The sequence below is a fragment of the Tetrao urogallus genome (genome assembly GCF_951394365.1).
Source record: "Tetrao urogallus genome assembly, chromosome: 11".
Taxonomy (NCBI): Eukaryota; Metazoa; Chordata; class Aves; order Galliformes; family Phasianidae; genus Tetrao; species Tetrao urogallus.
In genome coordinates this window covers 2,939,728-2,962,324 of record NC_136824.1, presented here as the reverse complement: position 1 = coordinate 2,962,324, position 22,597 = coordinate 2,939,728, and the positions used below count along the sequence as shown (strand labels likewise).

The 22,597-nt window shown below is 45.8% G+C and overlaps 2 protein-coding genes across 3 annotated transcripts in view; both read left to right on the top strand.

Moving 5' to 3' along the window:
* ALDH1A3 (aldehyde dehydrogenase 1 family member A3) overlaps window positions 1-10,490 on the top strand; it is a gene marked incomplete at both ends in the record, with an annotated part of 32,319 nt that extends 21,829 nt beyond the window's left edge. For both annotated transcript variants that reach the window (XM_079540972.1, XM_079540971.1), the window contains 6 exons: window positions 435-537; window positions 1,553-1,737; window positions 6,149-6,313; window positions 8,320-8,477; window positions 9,799-9,873; window positions 10,418-10,490. In XM_079540972.1, the coding sequence (XP_079397098.1) occupies window positions 435-537; window positions 1,553-1,737; window positions 6,149-6,313; window positions 8,320-8,477; window positions 9,799-9,873; window positions 10,418-10,490 (759 nt within the window). The remainder of the gene's footprint in view (window positions 1-434; window positions 538-1,552; window positions 1,738-6,148; window positions 6,314-8,319; window positions 8,478-9,798; window positions 9,874-10,417) is intronic.
* A 7,199-nt stretch (window positions 10,491-17,689) lies between these two features.
* The window catches only part of LRRK1 (leucine rich repeat kinase 1), a gene marked incomplete at both ends in the record, with an annotated part of 64,520 nt that continues 59,612 nt past the window's right edge, over window positions 17,690-22,597 (top strand). Inside the window, one exon of the mRNA XM_079540745.1 lies at window positions 17,690-17,756. Within this exon, the coding sequence (XP_079396871.1) occupies window positions 17,690-17,756 (67 nt within the window). The remainder of the gene's footprint in view (window positions 17,757-22,597) is intronic.

Genomic DNA, 22,597 nt, shown 5'->3' with positions numbered 1-22,597 from the left:
GTAATAGAGAGGAAAGGTTAGTTCTTATTACTGCACTGGAAAGTTTTATCTGAAGAAGTTGAATTCTTGATTTTTTAATAGTAGCGCTTTACAAATAACCCTCAGAGCCCCTTGGAGTGCCAGTGCTGCTCACTAGTTTGTGTTGAGTGGGAGATGCCTTATTCTGCAGCTGTGGGTAGCTGGTAACTTCAGAATGCAGTTTCTGTAGGTCTCCCATGTAGCCCACCATTTCAGATCTGCCTAAAACAGGCATTCTGGGGCTGGTTTTGACTCAGCTTATCACAGCAGAAGGAAACTCAAACTGTATGAGACTGCTAGCACTAACTTCTGCCTGCTGGGCTCTTTGACCTTTTTTGGCATCACACTTTACACTTAAACATTTTAAGACTCTTAGGGGAAACTGCCCATGCCCTTTTTTTGTCTCAATACTGCAGGTTGGAAAACTGATCAAGGAAGCTGCTTCTAAAAGCAACCTGAAAAGGGTGACGTTAGAACTTGGAGGAAAAAACCCCTGCATTGTGTGTGCAGATGCAGACTGTAAGTACTGGCTGCTGTGTTTGTTTGCTGTAAGAAACAACGCGGTGCTCTGTTTGCCTCTGCTGTCCTTTGGCAGCTAGCAGGGCTGGTGTTTGCTGCTGCCTCTACCCTAAAGGCTGGAGGAAACCTCTGCTTAAGAGCAGGATGACCTTGTGCTGCACTTGAGCTCTTCTCCAGCGTGGGGGCCATTCCCATGAAAAATGAGGAGACCTCATTGCTTTCCCTGGGGATGGCTGTAGCTGCAGACAAGTCCTGTGTTGGTGCACATCTGCTGTTGTGGTACCTTCTCTTCTGTGGTTTGTGGTACAGCATAGCCTGAGCAAAGTGGTGGGGAAAGCAGTTTCCTAAAATATAACACCCCACCCCAGGCATTCATATGATAGGAGAATTCCATAGGACCTGATCTAATCCAGCTTCCACCTCTATCCTGGGAGCCTGTACAACTCATTTCACATGTTTGGTTAATGAGGAACACTATAAGATGTGTAAACTGTGGCTACCAAAATGATTTGAAAATTCTGTTTGGCTTGGGAAAAATACTCTCTACTCTTCTGTGTAGTGCAGTGGAGATTGTCAGAGACACTTGTGTCACCTACTAACTGTGAGTACTGCAAGGAGAGGGTCTGAGCTGGCTGTACAACAAAAGGACACATTGCTTTCTAAACAATCAGTGCTGAAATAAGTCTTTGGGAACTTGCATTGTATTTAGGAATCCACATTTGAATTCCCACTGCGGACAGAAACTGGTTAATGCCCTTAATGACTTCTTATGGAAGAAGATATCTGTGGCTGTGGCAAACTAGTCTCAGGCAAAAGACAGGAGAGGGTGTGGAAATAATAAGAGAGCTTTAAGGGCCTGTGAGCCCCTGTGAGTGCCTTCAGTGGGTGTGGATCATTGTCAGCATTTTTTAAGAAGTGTTTCAAAAGAGAAATGGGACGAAAAGCAGGTCTGAGAACACTGACTGGCTGAAGCTGTGCGTGTGCTAACGCTTCTCCCTCCTGGGCTGTGTTGCAGTGGACCTGGCAGTGGAATGTGCCCATCAAGGTGTGTTCTTCAATCAAGGGCAGTGCTGCACAGCTGCCTCACGAGTGTTTGTGGAAGAGCAGATATACCCAGAGTTTGTCAAGCGCAGCGTGGAGTATGCCAAGAAAAGACTTGTTGGAGACCCCTTTGATGCCAGAACTGAGCAAGGGCCCCAGGTAACTGTGTGCCTGAAAGCAGTTGTTATTTGGTTTTCTGGTTGTTTTTGTTTAATTTGCCTTCTGAAAATATTATCCATGTAAAATATGGTCCTAGCAGAAGCCTGTAAGGGTGAGTAATGTATTGTGGTTTTATTTTTCTCTCTATTTTAAATATGAATCAATCAAAACCGTTGAAATGTGATGTTGTAATTTTTTAAACACAAATGTATTTAATTCACTTCTTATCCAGTATTATGGAAGGGGTTGCCTCCCTGGTACAGTAATACAAAGCGTGTTACAGTGAGGAACAGTGATACACAGATGGGTGCAGCTGCAGAAACAACCATTTCAGCTACTTGGCTGTGTTTGGCTATGCTGGTGATGACAAGTAGTTAAAACCCAGAGACTCCTGAGTCCCCACTTTCCATCTCCTCGTCTGCCTTGCTTCTGATCCGTTGGAGAAGTTTCAGCTGAATTAGCAGGAAGAACCATGCCAAGCTGATGTTGCAAACAGTTTTGTCAGTGCTGCCAGAGCCTTCATCTTATTTCTTCCTTCCAAGGCAATTTCAGCTGAAGTCAAGAGCTCTGGAGGAGGATGATCCTAGAGTCAGATCTTCTGCAGGGCCACTGTTTGCTTCCAAAAATAAAGGGGGAGTCCCAGAAAGCTATAGCCCAGGCCTCCTGCTTGTAGTATGACACAGATTTTCTTCTTTGATGCTGTATGGGATCCCTCAGAGAAGGGATGACTGGGAACATCTGCCTCCCTTTGCCTGGATCTCTGTGCCCATTCACACATGATCCGTGCATGGGAGAACTTAAATATGTGCCCTTTTGAAAGGGGTATAAAATGATGTACGTCTCTGGGTTGTGCTGGGGCTGCATCTTTCCCTGCGACTGGTCTAGAAAGAGATTTCAAATTGCTTAGCACTCTTGGGAAAATAATCCCATGTTGGATCTTGCTTCAGGAGAGATGAGCTGATCCTCAAACAGTTTCAGCATGCTCTCAACTTCCTCTAAGAGCTCTCAGCTTTTAGGCTTGTTAGATTTATATAACATCATCCTAAGACTTACCAGCTTTTGGTAGCAGTTATTGACTGCTTATTTCAGTTCATCTATGCCCTTGGTGCTTGCCAGGCTGGCAGAGCACAGCACTGCTGTCACTGCTATATACAGAGCTATAATTAAGGGTAGTAGTAAGTACAGATTGTAACTATGGTCCATGTATCTTCTCCTCCTTCTAGCTTACCTGTTACCCTTGTAGCTAGCAGAGATATCATCCCATATGCACACACTTGAAATTCTCTGCGTGCAGTTCTCAAGACCAAGATGGGAAAGCGTTATGAAAGTGGAAGGAAACTGTTAAAGCTTTCATGTGGCTCTGGTGTAAAGAAACAACCACTTCCTCTGCAGATATGGTTGCTCTCCCCTTTATGATGCAACACGCAGAAGTTCAAGCAGAAGAAAAATAATACAGTGTCAGAAGGGCTTAAAATATTTCTGAAAGCAGCAGAGATTCACACCTGCCCACAAACTACTGTTGAACTGTAAAGTTTCCAGACTTCTCTGTACATGCAGTAACCTGCTGGGAGGATGGGGATTATTTTAAACTGATGGAGAAGGGAAGAGTTACCAGGAGAAGAAAACATCTTTCTTTTCATCTCCCTACCTTAGGGCTCAGCTGCCTCAGGTCCAGGTCATTGTTTTACTCTCCTTCTACGGGGCAACTTATGCAATGTTACCAAAACTCTGCAGAAGCTGCTGTATAGACCTCTTTCTGAGATGATTACTGGCTTAGATGCTAACTAGGTGGAGGAGTTGAAGCCTGACCTTAGGCTGTAGTGTTGGTAGCCCGTGGTCCTTTTGATCCTTCACCAGCTCCGGGTGCTTTTGGCCAGACAACAGGACCAGGAACTTTGAGGCAGAGTTCAGACTGTTTGAAACAGGAGATCTTCTGCAGTCTCGATGTTGAATTAGTGTTCAGTGAAAGCAAACCACTCTGTGGCTGAGCATACTTTAAGGAGCTGCTGGGACAGGCTGGCACAGGGCAGCCAGGGTGATAGGCAGTAGTATCCAAGAACTTAAAGTTGATGCAAGCTAGTCCTGGAGAATTGGTGCTGTTTGCAGCTGCTCCTTCCTATATTGTACTGTACTTATAAGTTAAATTGAGGAACTGGCTGATTCAGGTTTGAAGCAGCCTTTTTGGAAGTGGGGAAGAAACGCTTTACTCAGATCAGTTCCCTGATGTGGATTACTGTACTGGCATGGATGCTGGTGACATGGGTGTGGGGAAAATACTGTGTCAGCTACAGTGTTGGATTGTGCTGTTATAAACTGCGCTTCTCTGATCAAATTTAAACAGTATTAAACTTAAATAGAAATGAGGCATGCCTGTGATGTGACTTCTCCAAAACTCATGTGTGTCTGACTGTGTGGGCTGGCTGAGATTCAAAGGACACCATAAGAAACCTGGGGGGTGATCAGGACTGTTTGAGTAAGATGCCAACATCAAACAACTGACCAAGGGCACTTTTTAACTCTGGATTCTTGTGAACTGTGTCATAGGAAATAATAAAGTAAATCTGTACAGATGACAAGCTGGTTAACCAGGGCATTTACAAAACTGTGAAAAGCAGAGTACATCCTATAAGACTAAGGTCCTAGTGGACTAGAGCAGGGATTAAATTGGAACGAGGCTAGACTAGCTTTGCTGCTGTAAAGCCTCAAATGCTGAGATCTGTGAAGCATGGTCTACAGGAAGACAATAAACACTCAAACTTCTATGTGGCACTTGCTAGCCAGAAATTATTCAGCCCAAGCCCTATCACATGAATTTTAAGACAGTGAATTCTTTTCTTAGACCATAGACATTGTGTATATTAGAATTAAAGCATGAAAGTAGAACACGTAAGTGAAAAGGGCGTGGGTCAGTCAGTCTGTTGAATGCAGTTGTGGGGTTATTCTGTACGATTACAAATACTGGGTTTGGGAAAAGAGAATCTGCTTCTCACAGTTGCGGCTTGAATGAAAAAAGGCTTAAAGATTTGGGGGTTCTCAGCATGATGGTAATCTTTAAAAGTCTTTTCTTTTGATTGAGTTGGACAAAAAATAGAATTTGCTCTATCAGATCGTGTGTTTTTAATAGAAGGCAATCCTGAAACCATAAATAATAGTAGAGTATGGGACAGAATTTAAACAAGCTTTGCAAGCTCTAGTTACAATGACAAACAGTTCCACCCTTGCATGTCATTTTTACAAATGTTTTCTTTCCCCAGTGTCTTTTAATCTAACTATAGTTTGCCTTGCAACAAGTTACAGCTGTATAAATATCCTTGTTTTGTTTTCTGTGATGTGAAGTGGATGAACTGGATTGGTCTGGATCACAGACGTGCCAGGATGGAAAGCAGTTGCAGATATTTTCAAATTATTTACATTTGGCAGCTAAGCAACGAGACAAATAGACAATATGCATGACACCTGCCAAACTGCCTGTGACACCCTGTGTCCTACACCAGGGCACAATTTCCTCATGCAGTGCCATGCAGCGTTTTCTTGGGTAGCACCTGAACACGTGAAAGAACGTGGGCACTCAGTACAAGCAGTCCACAGTGCGTGTGATATGCACATCTGTGTGACAGGAGATGTACTGTTCTGTTTTCACTGTACCAGAAGTGCCCCGAGGACACCCTCCTGAAGCTTTGATATTTGTCTAAAAGCATGAAAACTTGGATTGCGTGTGGCCAGGATTAACAAGGGACAGGATATAGTCTGTAATCTGAAGGAGTCAAATGTGAAATGCTCCGTGTAAACAGTCCCAACTGGCAACTGGCCCTGTCAAAATTAAAACAGATGTCTAGGGAGGAGCACTGAACCAGTGCAAGCATTTGGTGATAACTGGCATTCAGAATAACCTCCCAGGCTGCCAGGCAACCATGAGCCAGTGGCAGAGTCTTGTATTTAATTAACCGCCATGGATTTGTTGGTTTTTGTGTTAGTTTTATGGTTTTTTAACATCTTCATAAGTATTTTACCATCTGCAGCCTGCTGTAATAAGGCGTAGCATTGCTTAATTATGCATCTTGGCATAGCCACATCCATTTGTTTGAGACCTGACTATGCTATTTTGTGATTCTATACCTCCAGTGCAATGTTGCATGCTGAGCACGAACTGGTCAGAAGTGCTGTGGGGTCCTGCACATCTTCCCAGCACGTGACCTCTGTGCTTATGAAGTGATGAGAACTTCAGAGAACCAGAAGATGCTACTGGTCTGTGAGGTCCTTGAAAGATGATTCTGTTTTTAAAAACAGAATGCAGTGGAATTGCACTGCACTAAGTGATCCCAGTAGTAGGGATCTTTTCATGCTGTGGATAATGAAGAACTGGCACTAATAACGAAGTCACTACTGCCTGCTTTCTTTTTGTGTTTGACAGATTGACCAAAAACAGTTTGATAAGATCCTGGAGCTGATTGAAAGTGGGAAGAAAGAAGGGGCAAAGCTGGAGTGTGGTGGTCTTGCCATTGAAGACAGAGGCCTGTTTATAAAACCCACCGTGTTCTCAGAGGTCACTGACAACATGCGTATTGCCAAAGAAGAGGTACAGTGCAAGTCATTTGAACCTTTACGTGTATGTTCTCCTGTGAAGGGGAAGGTGGCTGTAGAAAAGATGTATGGACACGGTTTCAAGTGAAATCCTGAAAGGAGAATAGAAATCTCCCGTATTACCTAATACAGTATCCTAAAAACAGTAAGATCTGTGTTCCATTAATGGAGTACCTGCAAGGTGAGCTTCTATTTGGGGTAGCACAGGGCTGAGGGTGGGGTTGTGAGAGGAGGAAAAGAGCAGCACAGGCAAAAAGGCTGTCAAAGTGTTTGAGCAGCTTTTGTCTTTTTGCACTGTTAACGGGTCTGTTTGCCAGCCCTTTCTAAGGCACTGCTGCTTTTCCTCGTTTTACTGGAACACAATAGCCTTGTAACAAATCCGTGGTGGGTAACACTGCCCTAAAGCTTTCAGATCTCATTTCCAGACCACTTGATGTAACACAAAATGTAAGCAAATGCCTCACCTAGATGTAGCTGCTATGAATAGTGCTGCTACTGGTTTCTGACAGAATCCACGACTTTAAAGCTCAGTAAGAATAACTGAGATGGTGTTAGGCTGGAGCAATTCTGTGTTGTCTGTGCCCCGTAGTTGGAAAGGTTTCCTGAGGACAGACTCTACTGCTCTGTACCAACTGTGCTGAGTGCTCATCTGCACCTCCTGCTGAATGGACTTGAAATTGCTCAGCACTGTTACAGGCTGATCCCAAATGACAGAGGAGAGCACAGTGGGTGTTCTTGCTCCACAGCTTAGTTAAAAGGAGCTGCTTTATCATAGGAAAGTGGAACAAGAACTCCAGGACGTGCAGCTGGTGAGGAGGGAAGGAAGGACCCTGCTACACTGCCACTGAAAACCATTTTTCAATTAGTGTTAGCATCTGAAATAATCTCAGATTCACTTCCCATGGTGAAATCCCCTGAGACTGACTACTTTTTTCCAATTTGAAAATATGGTTGAAGCCAGCAAAATGCAGATCTAACAGTCTGCCTTCCATTATTCATATACAGAAAAATTGAACAAGCTGCACATAATTAGATCCTGTGATATTCCTTTGAAATGTAGTTAATTTACTTTTCATCATGTTCCCCAGTGGAAAATAAGTTGATGCTAAAGTCCAACTGGCCCTCCAAGGAACCTGGGGAAGATATCAGTCAGTCTGGGCATGAGTTACATTCTAAAAATAGATGGAAAGAAAAGCTGCAAATCCCATGACAGGCCTTTTTTGTAATGAACTGACTCCAAATCCCAAGCTGTGATTCATGAGGCTTATCCAGTTTTGTTCATATGTGGTTTAGTTGCAAATACATGGGTTTTTTTTTACCTAGGAACAAGGTTCTGCACCTTACCTAGAAACAGTTCAACACCTGGATCTTCCAAAAGGAAAAAAAAATCTTAGGAACACTTGTATGTGCCTTAAGGCCCAGCACATTCCTGGACTGGCCCTTGGGCTGGCACAAGTGAGACTTTCTCTCACCTTTGGTGAAGGGTTATTGTATTGCAAGGCTATGCCAGCCAGAATGGTGCCTAAGTTCAGGACTGTGCTCGATGGAGGACTCCATCCCAGAAATGGGAAGTTAGGGTGTGCTGGCAGCTTTCATACTTGTGATGCCAAGTTTCTGGTCAGGCACATCCTTCAGAAATGCACTGCATGCAAATTAACTGCATACACTGGCAAAAGGGAAGTTAAAGAAAACTTGCAATGTTTGGAATACACTAATTGCTTTTTGACTTTCTGAAACTTGTCCAGATCTAACTCTGCTTATTTTGATTTTTGTAGCTCATCTGTTAGTTGTGGCTTTCAGCACTTATTAACCACCACAGCACATCACTGTATTTTAATTCAGTTTAATCAGTAGTTTTTAAGAGAGTCTTCTAGTGAATTCTTGAAGGCTATGAAATGTGTATAATGTTTCAATTATATTATCCAAACAGAGCTTCTGATTGCTTCAAAATTACCATGAGTAGAAAAGGCTTTCTTATACTAATGTTTAATTGATGTGCAGATTTTTGGGCCAGTTCAGCCTATTATGAAGTTCAAGAGTATAGAAGAGGTCATAAGAAGAGCCAACAATACCGAGTATGGACTCACAGCTGCAGTGTTCACGAAGAATCTGGACAGAGCATTAACATTAGCTTCTGCTCTGCAGTCGGGAACTGTCTGGTAAGCAGGATGGAATATGAGTTTAACCTGGTGTTTTGTTTGCTGGGAATGAGGAGGGCTGTGTAATTTGGAAACCTGTGTAAGTGCTGGAGGTCACATTCATGAGTCTCTTTAATTCTTGATATTTTGCTGGAAAGCAATGTCCACGTATCAGACTAAAATGGTGAGGACCAGACGTTCTGGCATGAATTAGTATCTTTGTTAATTCAGTCACTGTAGTTCTTCACTTCTGGATAATTCAGAAGATGAAGGGGTTTTACCAAGTTCCACCAGATACGATGCCTTCCAAAACCATGTATGTAGAAAAAAAGCAGCTCGTGATCTTAAGGCAGCACCAGAAGGGGTCCTGCACAAATGAGTATGGGCAGTAGATGGCATCACACCACTGTTGGAAAGATCTGTGGGTATTCTTGCTTACAGCGTTTCTTATATTGGAACAATGTTAAAGATGGAATACTGATCTGTTGGTGTTTTTTTTTTTTCCCAGTAAGGACAGGAATTTGATCTGGTGTCTAATTTTATGCATGCAGAATGATTTCAGAAATTTGTGCCAGAAGAATCTACCTCTGAAAAATACATAAAAATACACGATCATAGAATCATAAATTGCTCAGGTTGGAAAAGACCTTAAAGATCATTGAGTCCAACCTCAACCTAACCATACTACCCTAACTAGCAACCCTTTGCTAAAGCTTTGAAGGATACCCGTGCTATACCTACATGAAGGTGCAGTCCTACAGCACCAGAGCACACCTGCTTCTCTTCACTCATTTCATCTCACTGAGTTGCTGAGGAAGTATCTGCATTAGGTCTTTCTACCCAGTGCCTATTAGAACTGGGTAGAAGAACTTCTGTTTTACTAGAACACAAGTGTCTAATGCAGGCCAACTTCTTCTCTGTACCTGGAAGTGGGTGGTGAGCATTTAGACAGCTTTTGCAGAAAATGTATTTATTTTAGAATGACAGAATGGCTTGGGTAGGAAGGAACCTTAAAAACCATCTGGTTCCAACACCATGTTGGAATTAAACTAGGAGCTAGGCTGGGCTTTTAGTTACCTTTAAGCACAACTCTAAACAAGCATAAAATCCAGCTCAAGCATGAATGTCTGAGCCATTAGAGGCTAGGAAGTTGAGATATGAGACTCAGAGCATCACCCAAGTGTCTTCTGTAGCAAAATAAGATTTTATTGCTAAAATCTGATTTCTCAAGGAAACGAACTATATAAAAATAAAACTGACAGCCTTTCTTTATAACGTGTCTGTTGTCATCACCTTGCTTCTCCTTGATGTTATCTTTTTACAATTGATGTTTTCATTGTAGGATCAACTGTTACAATGCTCTGTATGCACAGGCTCCTTTTGGTGGCTTTAAAATGTCAGGAAATGGCAGAGAACTGTAAGTTTTGCTCAGTATTTTGTTTATTTGTGAATTGTAAATGCAGTAATTATTGTGACTTGGTGGTTATATTGTTGAATTTTCTTGTGAACTTATGCTTACAGCATGCTGTGCAGGTTGGTGCTAGGCCAGTACAGCTTGGATTAAAAGCACAGCTATGGAGGCATAAGCAGTGCCTTCAGGATTACCTTCACCTGCTTTATAAAATCTTAATGGCAGTCAATTCCACCTGCAAGCCTTTTTGCTCACTGGTGTGGTTATTTCTTCTATGACTTACCAGAATAGCATTCAGTTTTCACTGAGAGCCATGAGATGTCATCTTGTGAGTTGGCCAGAAGCATTCAAAGCTGCTTCTGTGACAGTGTAGCTGTATGTATGTGAATGTGTGCCATGATTATTAGACACAGTGAGCAAAATGATATCTTGGGCAAATTCACATCTGATTTTAGTGGCCTACAGCAGCTGTTGATCTGTGTCACTTGTGCAGAAACCTCCTAAGGAAGTGCACACAATTATTTGTCCCTTTCTCTCTCTTCTTTTCCAGTGGTGAATATGCTTTGGCAGAATATACTGAGGTGAAAACAGTCACCATTAAATTGTCCCAGAAGAGTCCATGAAAACAGGAGGCCTAAAAATGCTGACATTCTGAATGTGACACACTGGGGACGTGTTCAGAGCAGGTGGGAGGGGAGGGGTAAGAAAGAAAATGGAAATGCCTAACTTCATTCCTCTAGAATCACTGAATTTACTGGACTCCGTTTTTTCAACTGGCTCTCTGAAAACTGATTTAACTGACCCTACTGGCAGCAGAGCACACACTTGTGCTGTACAATCCCTGTCTTAACACTCATCTGCTACCTGTGTCTAAAATACTCCCCAGTCACAGTGTTAGCAGGACATCTGCTTTCAAACTGTACCCCTAAAGGATCTGAACATCATTGGCATGTTAAAGAGACTTCTGGTACCATTAGCAATTAGTTGACTGTTAAACTTCTTCAGATGCACTTGGATTTCACTTGGTATAAATGGACTTGTGTGATAAGGCTAATACAACTGACACTGATGGAGTCTGTGTGAAGACTGCAGCTGGAGTTTTAGATGGGAGTGCAAGCTTTCATGGAAGGATCTGTAAAGAAATGGTTTTTGAAAGAGCTATCTTGGTCTCTCTAATTATACATGCATCTTCCACGCTGGTGATATTCTAGCCCTGAATGACATTGATGGGAGTTACTTAGAGGGCTCCTTTGGGGCCAGCATGTCTCTTGACAGAGCTAGACTTCCAAGTGTCCTCTGAAGCTGATGTTTTGGTGTGCACACATCATACATGCTGTAAATGCAAGTTACACACTTGCTAGCTCTTCTGGCTCCCACTGAGTCACAATTGTATCTCATACCTTCACTGTAGCACTTTTTGCAAGAGGATTTTGCACTGTACTTACCGTGATGATGCAAAGTTGAATTCTAAACACATTGCATGGTAGATACCCCATGGAAAACACCCCATGCCACTCCTTCTGAGAGGGAGCAGGAGAGCTGCAGAAAGCTGTCCTTCTCTCTCTTTTGCTGTAACTGTGTGAACATCTCTTTGGGAACCTGCTTTGGCAGAGGGGTTGGACACGATGATCTCTGGAGGTCCCTTCCAACCCCTACAATTCTGAGATTCTTCATGTTTTGAGCCAGAGCTATCATTGTGAGAGTAAAACGTATGAATTCTTCTCACTGCTTCTTCATCCCTTGTGAATGTAGCTTAAAATGGATTTCTGGAAGTACAGTATAAAAAGGCAGGTGCTCCTAAGACCATACCGAATGTTAAGCATGTAGGTGTACAGATGAATTAGCCTGGAATGAGCTATGGCTGGACTTAAATGTGTCAGCACTTTGCAGTACGTGTTGTCATTCTGTAGCTGTTCCTTCACTGAGGAATGAACTGCCATGAGCTGTCTGTGGCTTACAGTTGTGTAGGCATGCACTTCCATGAGCAGCATCCATGGAGTGGCTGTCACACCAAGTTCATGCCTTAGAATCTCCTGCAGTAGTTTCTTTGCATGCCCAGATGTTGCTTACTACAAGGTTAATGAAAAGCCACCTGCTGTCCTCAGTTCCTGGCTTCATTACTTTCCTGATTTTTGTACTGGAGAACCACTTACAAATATATGAGAAGCTCCATGTCTGCAGGAGCTGCAAGAAAGCAGGATTTAGTGGTGTCAGCTGGTTAGGAAGTTCATCTGATCTTGCTAGGCTCATCCTCTGAAAGCAGAGCGATGCAGACTCCTTATGGAACGTGGGCAGTTCTCCATGGAGCACTGGTGAAGACTTGCAGTTTTTCTGGATGTCAGGGCTTGAAGCAGAAATGAAGGTCTAACTTCTCTTCTGTGATCTTAAGCAAGGTCTTAACCAGCAACTTCTGTGATCAGAGAGGTAGCTGTCAGTATCGAGTTCAGTTGCATGAGTGGATGTTTATCAGAAGGAGGAAGGAAGGTGGGCGATGGTAAGTTAAGGAAAAAGTTTGCATGAGCCTAAACTTCCTTATTAGTTTGCACTTCAACACTGCTTAATTACTTAAATGACATACCTCCAACAGCTGTGTACATCTGAGTGCCTGTCCTCCCATGGTGGTGGGAGGTGGGCACATCTCCCCATCCAACAAAGGAAGTGCCCTCCCTCACCCCACAAAAGGCCAAATGGGAACATTGTAAATAAGCTTCTATTTTTGTAATACACTTAAAGCTCAAACGTCTTCTCAGACAAACGTTTTACTTTTGCCTACCAGATGATTTACTGGGGCTGCAGTCGGGCAGGATGGAGGTAAGGCAAACAGTAAAAGGCTGGTTATCCTGATGTATCTCTGTATTCACTTTTGATTAACAGTGGTCAATACTGAAATCATTTGAAGTTCTTACAGTCTTAATATTTTGGCTTTATATGTATAATATATATTTCAACTTCTTTTTTTCCCATATCAAATTTTTTAAGTCAGTGTATCTCGTATTGTATAAATCAGGGTTTGACTCTACACACTGAATTTTCTAAATTATATTACACTAGACACTAACTTTAAAACAACCCCTTAGAGGGTATATATTCTTTCATTGCACAGTAAGGCTTTCATGAAATACTACTTTATAAAAAAAGAAAAAAAAAAACAAACTATATTTATAAATTAGGATACAGTTAATCTAATGTATTTTTATAACCAAGGGTACATGAAAATGCTATGTTTAAACTTCTTGTATATATTTAGACTATGGGCATCTTTTTGTAATAGTTCTTGTTCCTAATAAATGTTTGACTTTGTGAAATAGTTTCTGCGTGCTGCATATTGATGTGGCTCAAAGTAAGGAGGGGGAGTGGGAAACTTCTATTGCTCGTACACTGGAAGGGGTTAAGGCTCCTCGCTTGTGGAACAGCATGGCACTGTGCTGTTGGTTGCAGGGGGTTCTTCCTAGAACAGCCTGGTGTCTGTTTCCCCATACAGAAGCAGTGTTCTCCATACAGAAATGTGCTCGGGGCTCACAAGATGTGATTTCCAGGTGCCCTTTCCGTGCAGCAGGGCTGAACGTGGAGAGTCTGCTGGTGTGTACGTGGGGGTTCTGTATCGCACTGGGGAACTGTGAAGGATTCACAACTTGGATTCGCTTCTGCAATTGGTGAAGAATTGTGTGCTCTAAAAAAAGGCAAGGGAAACCAAGTGCTGAAGTGTGGTCAGCTTTACAAATAAAAGCTGGGTTGAGTGGCTGTTAGCTTACCCTCTGAGCAGGCTCTCTTGAAAGCTGTGCCACTTGCAGTGAGTGGAGAGGGGAGGAGAACTGCAGCTGCCAAAGCAGGCACAGTTCCTTCCAGTGCAAAGTGGGATGGATCCTTTATGCCTTCTGAAATGGGCCTCCAGATGGAGAAATCTGAAGGCACTGCTGCCACATGGGGCTTCCTGAAACCCTCTGAGACACAGCCACTGTTGTATGACTGCCCCATGATGAGACATTCCTGTCTTATCTCCTTTATCAGCAAAGGAGACAGAGCAGGAACATACCATCGTTTTTAACGCTCTTCACATCTGATCACAGAATCATCGAATGGCCTGGGTTGAAAAGGACCTCAAAAATCATGTAGTTTCAACCCTGCCACAGGAAGGGTCACCAACCACTGGACCAGGTGAGAATAGATACAAACTCCTACCATCTCCCTACACACTCGGTAATAGCATCACTCAGGAGCTCTGTGGCCAAACATGAGAAGGGAGAAGCATGGAGATAAAAAGGGATTGTTGTGAGTGATGTGAGCAGTAGAGTTATGAGTAAAGCCGGGAAGAGAGGGATGAGAATTGGAAAAGGAAAAAAAGATGGAGCGAAGGAATTCGTGCTAAGGGAAGTTATGGTCTCTTTCAGAACAAAGGGGGAAAACGTGATTGTAGATTTTATTCTTTTTTCACACAGTGGAGGGGGAAAAAAAAATAAAGTGTTAGAAGGGTCTGTATAAGAATCAGAGCGTGAGGCATAAAAGACAGCAGACTCAATGGAAGGTGCAGAGGGTGCCCAACAGGTGGCTGCAGCCAGATGCAGATTAATGGACATCTGAACACACTTGAAAGCACCCGTGAAGATCTTCTCTACGTCTCCATAACCACAGAGCGAAAAGCACTGCGGAACAAACTTCAGGCAGCAGCAGCAGCCACGGATATGGCTTTTTCCATCCTCAAAAACCGCATCTCTTGATTTGGTCCAGAGAAGGATCTGTGCGTGTCGTTCAAGGGAGCGTTATAAATAAACGAAAGGCACGCCGAAATGCCTTCCCTTAGTGAGGTACGTCGGGTGGGGAAAATACAGCCGGACTACCGCGCAGTGAAAGCCGGTGCGGCCCCAGGCGGTGCGGGGCGCTGCGGCGGGCAGGGATGCGCGCACCGCACGTGTTGGCTGCGGCGCCCGGCGGGAGGCAGGGGGCGATGCTGCTGTGTTTTTCCTGAGTGGAGCAGCTCCGGGATCCGGGCGAGGAGCAGCCTTTAGAAAACAGATCTCGGGTTGGGCCGGGCCTCGGGCACAAATCCGAGCGTCGAAGCACCCGCACGGCTGAGAGATGGCGGTGCGGCCCCTCCGCCTCCGGTTCTTTCAGGAAGAAAAAGAACGCGCAAAACTAAAGCGGTGTAAGCACGAGTAGGGCGAACCCAGGCAGAGGGCGGACACCAAACGATGGGTGTGGGGAACGAGCCCGGCATCGGGGCAGCCCCGCCGTCCTCGCCGTGCCCCACGGCGGGGAAGGGCGCTGAGCGGCGTCCCGAGCAGCCAACGGGGTTCCGGGCGAGACGCGGCCCCGACCGCGCCCTGACCGCGGCTCCCGGGCGGGCCCAGCCGGGGCCGGTGGCGGAGGAGGCGCCGCGCGGCTGCCCCGCTCCTTTCCCTTTCTTCCTCCCTCCGCCTCCCGCGCAGCACAGCGAGGCGGCCGGCCGGCGCCGGAGGAGGAGGAGGAGGAGGAGGAGGAGGAGGCGGCGGTGGCAGCGGAGAGCCGCCAGCCCCGGGACGCAGGAGGTACGGCTGCCCGTGCCACAGCGCAACGCCGGCTGCGGGGCGGGTGGAGTGGTGTGCGTGGGGGGGAGGCTTTTCTATGCGGAGGGAAGCGGGGAACGAGCTTCCGAAAAAAAGTTGGGAGCGAAGTTGCGGAGCGAGCGGGGGCGGCGGGCGCTGCGTGTGCGCGGGGCCGCGGCGGAGCGGGGGCCGTGCGGGGCGGCACCGCGCCTTCATCCCGAGCCGCTTCAGCCCGCCCGGGAGTTGAGGGCAACGTGGGGCTCGCGTTGCTGGCTGGGATCGATGGTGCCGCTTCCTGGTGAGTTGTACGCACCGGGTGCCTCCTCGATCTCCGTCGTGCGATCTGCTGTGCTTTTTTTCCGCGGTTGTTCCCTGCGGGGCTCCGCTTCACCAAAACGCGGTGACGGAGACTCAGGAGAGGCGTTGGGAATACATGTGATGGGGTTGCAGCCCTCCCCCGGCTGTGTTCTTGTGCTCCTTCTGCGGTGTGGCATTCTGCAGAGCTCAGAGGACCCACACGGGCCGTTTTTCCGGGAGTTCTCTCTCCCTGCATCAAATCAAGACGCGGTATTTGCACGTGTTACAGCTGGGTGCATCTTGCTTAAGGTAAAAGCACCGTGGGGGTGTTTTTAGTAGACACAGAGGCCCCGAAATACGGAAATAGAGTGGTGCACTGACAGCTCGATGCTTGCTGCCATAGCTGCAGCTAAAGGGAACCGATGATCGAAATTGTGCTATTGCTTCTGCTGGATGTGAAGAACATTTATTCATCCCCTCCATGTGAAAGTTTCCAAACTCAGCCCCTTACAGGTGCCCGAGTTGCACTCTGATGTGTGGAGGCCATGATGCTGGGCTGTGTCTGCACACCTGTGTCCATTTAGAATTAGGGCTGCAAAATTGCTCAGCTGTGGGATGGGTGTGAAGGTGCCTGCGTGCAGCCCTCTCCCTTTTCTTATGATCACCCAAATCATTTTTCCCACCTTTGAGAAGCTCCCAAGCGCCAAACCGCAGCCCGTGGCTTTGCCCATTGCCCAGCTCTGAGCTGTGCATCCCACTGCCAGGCACACAAAGTAGGGATTATCAGAAGCTGAGTTTTGCTGTGAGTGCACCTAAAACTCAAACACTTGCCTAGAAACAGCTGATGAAGCATTCAGTGATGATTTTTTTTTTTAACACTTGGTTTGTGGTTAAAGTGCTGTGTCTGCAGTGAGGAAGGAGCAGGCAGCTTTTGGGTGGTGGTGGTGGTGGATCAGTGACCCATCTCCAGCTCAGGAAGCCATCCACACACCTGGGTCCTGCTTACCAAAGTGCTTTGTGTGTTTTGTTCAATGAGGGCTTCTGGTTCCAAATCTCAGCATCGCACAGCAGGCGTGAGAAAATCTAATAGGGTTCAAAGGTGAAAAAGGTCACTGTGTTGAATCTGAGAAATGTTTGCAGACCGAAACTGAAAGCAGAAAATGAAGGAACGCTGGTGTCGGCTGGGCACAGACTGCAAAGTCAGCCCTTGTCTTTAATCTCTGTGGAAGAGGCACGGAAAAGGAGAAAACGTTACGGGTGTGCAGATTGGAAGAGGTGAGAAGGTAGAAATGCCATGGGAGGCACCTGAGCTGTGTGCAGCCAGCAGCAGCCAGCACAAGAGCTCCTAAGCTTGGTCTGCATGCAGGATTTCAAGAAGCTGTTTTGGGAGCACTGGGCTTCTCTGAAAGGAGTGGGCAGAGATGCTGCTGTGTCCCTCTGAGCCCTCTTCTTTCTGTAGGGGATTCTCAGTGACCGCATCAACGTTTTCCAGCTTCTCACACCAGAGCTGCAGTCGTTGTGGGTGGGAAAGGTTCTGAGGTTGCCTTTAGGATTTTTCCAGCTGCGTTTCATTGTTTCAGCCCTCTGCCTTCACAGAGCTTGTGGGGAATGTGGAGCTGCACCACCCAAAGGCACAGCAGCTTTGGCGGAGGAAAACTGGGAGCAGTAGTGGAGATGTTGTTGGTTTCCCCTCTTAATTCACGCTGTGCTCTTAATGAAGCTATTATGAAAATAATTGCGTTCACATTTGCATAGCGTGTTTCTTCAAAGCAGCATTTTTGCAGCTGTGTTGGAGTGCATAGGGATGCACTTCTTGCAGTATCAATAGCGGAATGGTTGATTTGCTTTGCTGTTGATTTTCAACCAGGGTAAACGATGCTCCATCAGGACGGCGTTTGGTAGCAGCCGCTCTGCCCTGCATTTAGCTGACATTCAGCTTTGACAACGCTCAGTCGGAGGCGCTGCAGAAAGTTTGCTCTGTTGGATCTTCACCACTGAGACCCAGAATGTACTGGTGCGTGGGGACGGAGGAATCTGCTGTTTCCAGAGAGAGCAACATGGATCCACAGCACGGTAATGGGGCGACCGCTTTCCTTCCTGCACAGATGGGGAGCGGGAGGAGAGTCATAGAATGGCCTGGGTTGAAAAGGACCACAATGATCATCTGCTTTCAACCCCCCTGCTATGTGCAGGGTCGCCAACCACCAGACCAGGCTTTCTGGAGAACTTGCATCGCAATGAGTGTTGGATGTATGAAAGATCTATCAGTGCACTGAGCCTTATTAGAAAGGCTTGATTATTAGAGCCACATTAGAAAGGCTGCAGTTCAGAGCAAGGAGTTTTACTTGCAAGGAGAGCGATGTTGGGCTGTTTGTGTGGTAAGAATAGATTTCTTGGAAGAGAAGTTTTCTCCCAAGGCCCGTGGGATTAGTCAATATGTGCATCGTGTCTCGGCAGCTCCTAAATATGTTTTACAGGATCTGTGCTTTTTCAGCATGTGAATGCAAATATGTTCCCAGACGCTGTGGCAGTGTGTATTCGGGGTAGGAGAGCTGCTAAAATCAGAGCATCGCTTCCCAGGCTGAACGGGTGCTGCTCCAGTTCTGCTGTCAGCTTCAGGGACTGCAGTGATTTACTGCTGGGGCGGATGGGGAGCTCTGCGTTTATGTAATATAATAGATCTGTGGGTGGAAATGTCTCTGTAGGAAGGGACATATGCTTCAGGTTGTTTCCTTTTTGTTACTTTTTTTTTTTTTCCTTTGTTTTTTTTTAATGTTTTTTTTTTAACTTTTGGCCTATTTTTCTCACTGGAACCCTCAGTTCCCGGGCATTGCTGCCCTTCTCTGAGCCAAAACCCAGCTTTATTTCTGCATTGTGGAACAGCCCTCTGCTCGTTGTGTAACGGTGTTCCCCCCTTGCAACAAATGCTTCATTAGGAGGCAGCATCTGCGTGCTGCGTGTGGGATGAAGGTGTGTTTGACGCTTTGTACTGAGTAAGCAGGCTTCGATAGGAGCTAATGTATTTGCAGCCCTATTTTGGGTTTTATCAGCAACGATGAAGCAAGATCTGATACTTGATTCAGAGTCCTCCTCCTCTTGCTCGAAGACATTCCTCACCAGCGTCACAGGGAGCTCTGGGAACTCTTCCCTTCCTCTGTATGTATTCTGCTTATTCCTTAAGCCTTAATTTGTTTAGTTTGGTTAATTAGCACTGCACCTTTCTCTAGTACTCAATAACTGAACGTTTCTGATTGCCTTTAATATCGTTGAATTCTGTCACCTGCATTTCTCTCTGGAGGAAATATCTCCAATTGAATGCTGGGCAATACGAAGCATCCTTCATGAGCAGGGTTTTAATTCTCAAGTGTTAAGAGCTGCTAATGCTTTTATTCTGCAGTGGTGATTTGACAAGTTTTTCTTGTTGTTTAAAGATACAGCAAATAAGCAAATCAGTGTGTGAGCGAATAATGAGAAAAGGGCATATGTGAATCTCTGCGCTGGGAATTCGGTTCTTCTTCTGAGAAATTTCCTATGTCTTTCTGTTATGTAAATGCAGTCGGTTGAACTGGAGGCACACAGATCTCATCGTTATAACTCTTCTGCTCTGACGTGCGTGGATTATTTCACTTGATGAGCAGTTTTGGAGTACTGGCAGAGCAATCCCAGGAGAGCAGAAGATCTGTGCTGCCTGCTCCGTTTGCTCTTTGTGATCATATTGTATGTGTTTAAACTCGTTTTTGTTTGGGGATTCTTTGGGTCCTGCCAAGAATAATTGTCATTATCTAGCTGGCCCGCTGGCTGGTCCTTGTTCTGCCTTTGGATCCTGTTACGCAACTTGAATGCAGGAATGCAGTGACTCACTCAGCTTCCACTATTGAATCTATTATTTACATGCATCCATTATCAACCTGGATGCAGCCTCCTGCTGCCATCGGGTGGGAAACGCAGGGAAGGGGAGTGAGATCACAGATATTTAATGCTGAGGACCCCATTTGTGCCTCAAGTCTGCTTTTGGGCAGGATGTGTGGGTATATACAAGCAGGTTGTACATACAGCCCATCCCTTGATTACATGAAAGCCTTAAGGCTTTAGGGCTTTTTATCCCTGACAGCTGTGCGTGTGGTCAGGTGTTCACAGGGACAACCTGCAGCATCACTGACTCAAGCAAGCAAATGTAACATACGATAAGGTGTGCTCACCTTGCTGCATCCACACCTCCCTCTGCTATGCCACGTGGCTACAGCAGCAATCCTGCCTGCATCCCAGCTTGCATCCCAGCTTCCCGCCAGCATCTGTGGTCCTCAACCAAACCTGAGCAGCCTCAAGGATGCTGCCGGGCTCCTCTTGTGGCTGCAGTGCAGAGCGATGCTCCCTTTTTGGAGCTCTTCAAACCCAGCTTCCCCTCTCTGGATTTGTTCACGTAATCTGAATGAAAAAGTGTGAAAGCCACAGAGGTATGGGGTGGCTGCAGGCTCTCCTGAAGCAGCGTGGCTTTATTTTAACTGAGTTGAAGAGCTCTGTGTAATACAGTGAAAGTGACATAACGTGGTTCTGGTAGGAAGGAAGTCCATAGGAAAGGAAACCCATAGAAATTTTACAGTTAGCATTTAATTCTCATACAGGTTTGTAGGAAACAATTCAGCGAAGGTGTAGAAAAGCAATAATTGTCTTCTGAAATGCAAGGATAATTTTATTAGAGGGCTCATCTCTCTCTTACCGAGAATCCTCATCAGAGTCCCAGGTTGTTTGTGTGCATTTTGTGTGCTGGAACTGGATTGCCTTTCAGACACAGCAGAGGGTGTCTCTTCTCTCTGCTAAATCTGGAGATGAGTACTGATGAGGTGTGCTGTATCATCATTGTGTTACACAGTGTGGGACAGTGGTGCCAGTGCTTCCCAAACGGCACAGGGCTTTGTGCTTGGTCTGAAAGAAGGGACCTTTAGTGATGGCGCAGCGGCCCTCCAGCACTGGTGAGAAGAGCTTTGCAGGGAGAGCTAAGGCCATTCAGACAGGAAGCACTGCTCTACCAACCCTGTAACTCTACATGGGAAGTTTCACAAGGGATTGAATGGCGACAGCCCAGGGTTAAGTAATAGAGACTTAGGATGTCTTTGAAACTGGCTGTGCTCCTGGGACAATGTCTTCTTGCAGGGTCTGGAAGCATCATCTGGGTCTGCTGCAGCAGTGTGGGAGCAAGGAGGAGCAGGAGGATAGCTGGGATGCATGCAGAGCATTGAGACCTGCAAAGCCTGCTGGCTGCTTGAGCTTCTGTACAGCAAGCACTGTGGGCTCCCTGTTTTTCTTCCTGCTTGTTAAGCTGTGAGTTAATTTGAGTCCAAAAAGTGAATTGAAAGTATTCTCACAAGTGAAAAAACACAACAACAGGGGGAGGATGTGTGGGCAAAAAATAGCTCAGGTATTGATGTGAGCTGGTCTTACTAATGCCCTGCAGAAAGAGAAGTAGGAAATGCTGTGCAGGAATAGGAAGTACGCTGGTGAAGTAGCAATAGGCTTATATTTTTAAACACATTTAAATACACGCTTCATACAGAAGTGGTGAAATCTCACAAGGGACCAAATGATGCAGAAGGGCAGCCTGCAGCCGAAAGCTCGTGTGGTGCAGCCTGCACTGCTACCAGCCTGTAGCACAGCCACGTGTCACACCAAAATGGCAGTGAATGCAGGGATATGTAGAGTTAGGTGCCCAATTTAAGACGTTTCAGCTGTTCTTCAGGAACATCCCACCGAAGATGTTCCTTACTTTGAATCAGAGGCATCCAAAAAAGCTGTTTGCTTTGGGAAATTGGTTCTTGTGCTCACGGTTGCTGTGCCAGCCTGGAGTCGAGGGGGTGTAAAGGAGCACTGAAGGGTGGCAGCTCCAATTTTTCCCAGTGATTGCTGTAACTTCAGGGCGGCAGCAAGAAGGAAAGCGCTGCTGGGAACGCCAGCGGTGTGGCACAGACCTTGGGAAGCCAACTGGGCAGAGTCCAGCCTGAAAGACAGCTTGAATTTCAGGCAGTAGTGGAACACTGATCTTTATCTGAACTATGCTTGGCTTTATCTCTTGCTTTACAGCTTTATTTTTCCAAATTCCAGTTAAAATTTACCAGTTGTGTGTTACGCTGACATGGAACTGAAGACAGCTCTGTCAAAATGCCAAGAAAAAAAGCAAAGATGGGGTGATAAGGAAAGAAAATCCTTTCCACTTAGAACCTGTGTTCAGGAGCTCCCTGCCTGTGGCTGTGTTGCTGTCAGGTGAGGTTGGCACTGTGGTCATGGCCTGAACTGCTGTACTGTATTTCAGTGGGAAAAAGCAATTGATAGTGTTCACACCTACTCAGTCTTTACCAGGCCTGTAATTGATTTATTGTTTTGCCAGTGATGCTGTAGGTAATTTTATACTTGCATTAAAGAAAGTGCTATGATTTTTCTTTTTTTTTTTTCATCCTCTCTGAAGCCTTTGTGGGGCCTTATCTAAAACCCATTAAGTCTCTGTGCTGATATAACTGGCTCTGGGCCTGACCTGCAGGAATCCTTAGAGCGTTAAGGCTGCTGTTTGTTTGATTTCCATCTCTCTGATCAATAATGGGGCTGCCAGGCTGTGCTTGGCAGAAGGCAACTAACAGAGGAAATGTTTGCATGGTAGATGAGGGTGTCGGGGGAAGGGTTTGATGCCAGAGAGCTCTCAGTCTGCTGTATAAGTGAGTCCTGTCCTTTATTAGGTCATGGACTCATAGAATGGCTTGGGTTGGAAGGGACCTCAAGGATCATCAAGCTCCACCTCCCTACCGCTTGCAAGGCTGCCAGCCTTCACTTTAATACTAGACCAGGCTGCCCAGAGCCCCATCCAACCTGGCCTTGAACACCTCCAGGGATGGAGCATCCACAGCCTCTCTGGGCAGCCCGTTAGGGTT